The following is a 5,277-nucleotide window of genomic DNA, read 5'->3' on the forward strand; positions in this document are numbered from 1 at the left end:
ATTGAAAGCAAAATGTCCTTTTTACTATTAAGTTTTTAACCCTTGGATGAGAAATTGTAGGGCTAGGATAATATTAGTGACAGGATAATATTAGTCCCTTAGGGTTGAGTGGTCCCCACTTGGTTATAATATTTAATCCAATGGTTAGAAATGATGAAAGAAATTAATCCTCAGGCTAAAAACTTGATAGCAAAAAAGGTTTTTTTTCTATCAATAGTATTCTAGCCCAACTCTATATATATATAATTACTCTACTATACTATTAATAGTACCAACCACTTGCTATTAGATTTTCGGTCTTTGGATGAAGGGATGCGCGGTTAGGATGATAGTGATCCCCTAAGGTTGAGTGGGTGGTTAGTTGAATAGTATGATTTATCGGGTAGAAATGGTCATAGGTGTAGATCTAACTGCACAAAATTCGACAGCACGAAGCATTTGGTACTATCGATAATATAGTAGCTGGACACTATCTCTCTCTATATATAGTCTGGCTATTATACTATCTATAGTACTAATCGTTTTATGCTATCGAGTTTTCTGCCGTTAGATCTACCTATATATATAGAGTCCGGCTACTATACTATCGATAGTACCAAGTGTTTGGTGCTATCGAGTTTTTTACCGTTAGATTATTTTGTCGCATTTATCATCGTTAGATCTACCTTTTGGTATTTTCATCGTTAGATCATCTATTTCGATTTAGCCCTCCTCAACCTAGGGCGTATATTAGACACATCCCTTATTAGGGTGAAACCTATATAACAGAGTGATTACTATTATAGTTATAGTTATTATATATTATATTTTTATTATATAATATATATATATATTATATATACTATTATATTGTTAGGGCTACAATACTCTTATAAATATAGACCACTTTACACTCATAAATTTTCAGGCGTTGGAAGTGCAATTAGGAGATAGTGGTCCCCTAGGATTTTAATTATATGTATATAGAATTTAGATTATTGGGCAGACAAAATCAAACCAGCAAAATTCTACTCTAATTGCTCTCTCTCTCTCTCTTTTTCACTCGCTCACGGAGTCGCTTTTTCTAATTTCTTAATATTATAATATCGTATTTTATGCATTTATTTTATATATTGGCTATTAGATATTTTTTGTATCGAATTATAAATAATGTTTTATAAAAATTAAACTATAGATAGCACGTTGTTAAGAATTTCAGGCGGCTCGTTTAGAGCTCGAGCTCGCTCTACTCGAAGTTAGGCTCGCTCGAGTTCGGCTCAAATTAATTTCAAGCCAAACTTGAACCTAACTTTAGACTTGAAATTAATTTGAAGCAAAGGTTGAGTTGAGGTAAGCTTGCTAGAGCTCGGCTGGTTTCCAGCCCTTCAGTGGACTTTCAAAAGTGAATCACTTGATCCGACGGTCAGCAGCAGCGCCCCCCTGTCTCATCACTTCGTGCACGTGGCGGTTCCTATTTCTCTCCCCTTCCCTCTTCTTTTTCCCCGCCATATCATTCCCCTACGACTATGAATTGCCGTCTCTCAAGTCCCTCTAAATTCTAATCCAACCGAGAGAGATCCAGTCATCCAGAGAGAGAAATATCTAGAGAGATCTAGAGAGAGCGAGCTCGCTCCCTGGAGCACGACAATGGCGGGGTCGTCGAAGGAGATGGAGAAAGTGCTGCTGAGGACGGCGGACGGGGGCTCGTTCGTTGTGTCGAGGTGTGTGGCCGCGGCGATGGTGGCGATCAGCTGCGAGGTCGAGGCTGGGGAGGGGGAGAGGGAAGGGGGGATCCTCGTCCCCAACGTGACCCGCCCCGTCCTCGCCAAGATCCTCCGATTCCTCCACATCCATGTCGAGATGGCGCCCAGCCTCTACCCCATCACCCTCGAGAGGTTCGACAAGGAGTTCCTCAACGTTAGCGTGGACTTCCTCTACCACATCCTCCTGGTATCAGCCCCCATCCCTCTCTCTCTCTCTCTCTCTCTCTCTCTCTCTCTCTCTCTCGCGTCCCATTTCTAGATCTAGCTCTCTTGATATGTTGCTTCCTGCTTGTTTCTTTATCCGTATTAATGTTTCCTGCTCGGTTCGTGGATATGTGGATTCTTGATCTGCAAATTATCTCGTTAGCAATTTAGCAGAGTGTTGTTGCTTATGAAAGATCTCTTATCTCGTGTTGTTGATCTAGGAAAAGATTGTTGAGGATTGTTTCCTGATCTCGATCTCAATTTAGTTAGATATGTGAAGAGCAACAGTTTTGGCCTCTCACCAGCCCGACGGATTTTTCTTTTTTTCTTTTTGGCTGGAATCTGCAATAGGTTACCCTCAAATTTGAATTTGAGGAGAATTTTGTGGGATTGGTGGTTGTCATCGATCAGCTCTTTTCATTTGTTGTTTTTTTTTTTCCCTGTTTGTTTTTATTGGTGATGAAATTGTCCTGTTAGCAATTTATATAGCGTAGGTTTTTGGCTCACGGATTCGTCGAGCTGTTATATTTGTGTTTGTTGAGCAAAAAGAACTGGTAAGACGATGTCGTGTAGGAATGATTCTTGTTCTTGATCTCCACTTTCTTGGACATGTGCAGATCAAGAGTTTTCCTATTTGTTAACCCTAAAAAATTTGGAACTGTAGGGGAGTGGCATAATATAAGTTAGCACTAACAATGAGATGGGCACCTATTGTTGAAACAGTGCTTCAAATACCTTTATCAGCACTTGTCGTTACCAATTGACATTATAAGCTCAGTCTAGGTTGGCTTTAGCATAATTTACATTAAAGAAAACTTCGAATGCCCTTTGCAATTTGGCACATTTGCACGTCAATATCCTCAAGATTCATTTGCCGCATTTAACTGCCCCATGGTGATTGTTTTGTTACACAGCAAATTAAGACCTCGTGTAAGTTGTAGTAGCTTCAAAATGGCACGTGAGTCATGGCTCTGCTTTTTTCATATCACTCAACTTTGAGCTGGTCCATGTGCATTTCTAATATCACTGCTAAAGCTCTCCTATGTCATACATAGGATAGCAAGTGCAACAAATGAAAAGATAGGCTAATCAACATACAAATGAGCTAAATCATGCGGGGCTGTTTGACGTTTTTCCATTGTTTTGTGGTATAACTAGGTTATAACAAATAGTAGAGCTAATATACATTTACCTTAGCTTTACCTGTGCTGTTTACAACAAATATTGATAGCTTGAGCTGGTTAGAAAATAGCAATGAAATATTACTTGATTCTGAAAGTAGAATTTCAAGTCGATTACAAACTTAAGGGAAATGCAACAGATATCTTTCAGATTCGTCTATGTTCCCAAAGGTTCAAAATGTAATTTTGTGTGAACAAATCACCATTAAATTAAGCAGAAGCCTTAAAGTGTATCACCTCATGTCTTAAAAGATCTGACATGTTGTTATCAGAAGATTATTATGAAAAGTTTTGCAGTTTGCTGCAACAGACAGAAAACTAGGTAGCTTGGAAAAGTGAAGCAATGTGTTGTTAGACCAAACCTTTTTCCAACTCAATTAAGCAACGTTAGCAAGGCATAATTGACTGATAGAACTCGATCGGCATACATTATGCTTAAGATTTCTTTATAATTAACATAGCATTGAATATTTTGGCAAGTAAATCTTTAGAATAATTAACAACTTAGGATTTTTCTTTATAAAAAAAGAAGGTTAGCTTTACGTTCATCACTGGTGAAGGACCGCGCGATGTAGTGTTTTATGAAATTTTTATATATAGCAGTAAGATTTAGTTGGTTTTTCTATATTACTTTCACTATGTTTCCCTATTCTGTTGTATTATGCACCCTGCTGCTATTCTAACCTTTTAATCCATCTTGCTTGCTTGTCCTTCCCATCTTTATTTTGTAGAGTGGTAGGTTTGAATGGTTATAATTGTCAAAATTAGATCCAAATTGTGTTTTATGATGTTACTTCATGCCTTTCCTGAAAAGAACGGTTAATTGATATCAGTAACCCTGGCTTGTAGTAAAAACGTTTGCTCTTCTAACTAGTTGATCCTCTCTCTCTCTCTCTCTCTCTCTCTCTCTCTCTCTCTCTCTCTCTCTCTCCTTTAGAAGAAATGGTTTTAACGTCTACATAGGTGCAAGGTGTGAAAATTGTTTATTTCTACCATTTAGAGCTCCTGACCAAAAAAAAAAAAAGAACCCTCTAAACTCGACTCTTCTATCTTATTTTGTCCTGTGACTTCAGGCTGCATACCATCTCAAGATTGTGAGCCTCCGGGACCTCGTCTGCCAAAAAGTGGCTGATATGATGAAGGGAAAGAGCATCGACGAAATCCGGACCACCTTCAATATCCCGAACGAGTATACCGCTGAGGAGATGGCAAAAATCACGAAGAAGTACCCGTGGATTTTTGACCAACAGCTTGACGATGAGAAAGGGATAAGTGTGGAGAAGGACAAAAACATCGAGAATGAGGGGACGAGTAAGGGGAAGCACAAACGCACCGCTGATGAGCTTGGGAGTGTAGAGAAGGACAACCACATTGAGAATAAGAAGGGGACAAATAGGGAGGAGGAGATCCACGTCGAGAGTAAGGAGGGGGCGAGTACAGGGAAGGACAAACAGATTGAGGACAAGGAGGAGCGAGAGGGAGCACGGAGAAGGAGACATTCAGAATAAGGAGGGGGTGAGTCTGGAGAAAGACAAACCCATTGAGAACAAGGAGAATGGAGGAAGTTTGCAGGGGATAAAGGAATGAACAAGGGAAGCAATGTAACGCAAGGTGATGCATCAAAGCATTTCAGAGTCGTTTTATTGGCCTTCATGTACCTGTGAATAGGGTCAGTAGCTAACACCGTAAGAGGATTATTACACAGCGAACTTACTCAAGATGCCGGGCTTGTAGAGATCTAACAACACATCATTCAATTTGGAGCACTGAAATGATTTCCACTTGCTTGGTTTTTTTCCACAATTTTCATGAAAAAAGTTTGAAAAATAGCAAATTTGTGTCTCCTCGGTGTGTGATGCGCATCTGAAGCAAATGTTTGTTCTGTGCAGATTTAGGAATTGTGTGAATATTTGTAGTATTTTCTTTCTTTGTGTTTTTTCTCTTTTTAGATCTGTCACACCTCGAGACTGTTAATTGCGCCCGTTTGGGAATGTGTAATAGACCGGCTGAAAGAGTAGAATTTTTCCTATCCGCTCGAAGAGAAATCACATACTAGTTTGTACAGTGAGTACAGTGACATGCATGATATGGATACAATATAGAATCAGAATGAATACTAATAAACTAAAGAAAACACATGCAACTTTAAA

General features: G+C 39.1%; 1 protein-coding gene across 1 annotated transcript; it reads left to right on the top strand.

Moving 5' to 3' along the window:
- Positions 1,506-4,969, top strand: LOC109713821 (SKP1-like protein 1A). The gene is made up of 2 exons (XM_020238052.1): positions 1,506-1,929; positions 4,201-4,969. The coding sequence occupies exons 1-2, from the start codon at positions 1,627-1,629 to the stop codon at positions 4,633-4,635; spliced, it is 738 nt and encodes a 245-aa protein (XP_020093641.1). The 5' UTR covers positions 1,506-1,626; the 3' UTR covers positions 4,636-4,969.

The sequence above is a fragment of the Ananas comosus genome, linkage group 8 (genome assembly GCF_001540865.1).
Source record: "Ananas comosus cultivar F153 linkage group 8, ASM154086v1, whole genome shotgun sequence".
Classification (NCBI taxonomy): domain Eukaryota; kingdom Viridiplantae; phylum Streptophyta; class Magnoliopsida; order Poales; family Bromeliaceae; genus Ananas; species Ananas comosus.

What these genes read in the sequence shown, in the direction of transcription:
- LOC109713821 (XM_020238052.1), top strand. Translation starts at nt 1,627, where the DNA reads ATGGCGGGGTCGTCGAAGGAGATGGAGAAAGTGCTGCTGAGGACGGCG. An exon ending in TCCTCTACCACATCCTCCTG is followed by an intron (nt 1,930 to 4,200) that starts GTATCAGCCCCC and finishes CTGTGACTTCAG; the next exon opens with GCTGCATACCATCTCAAGAT.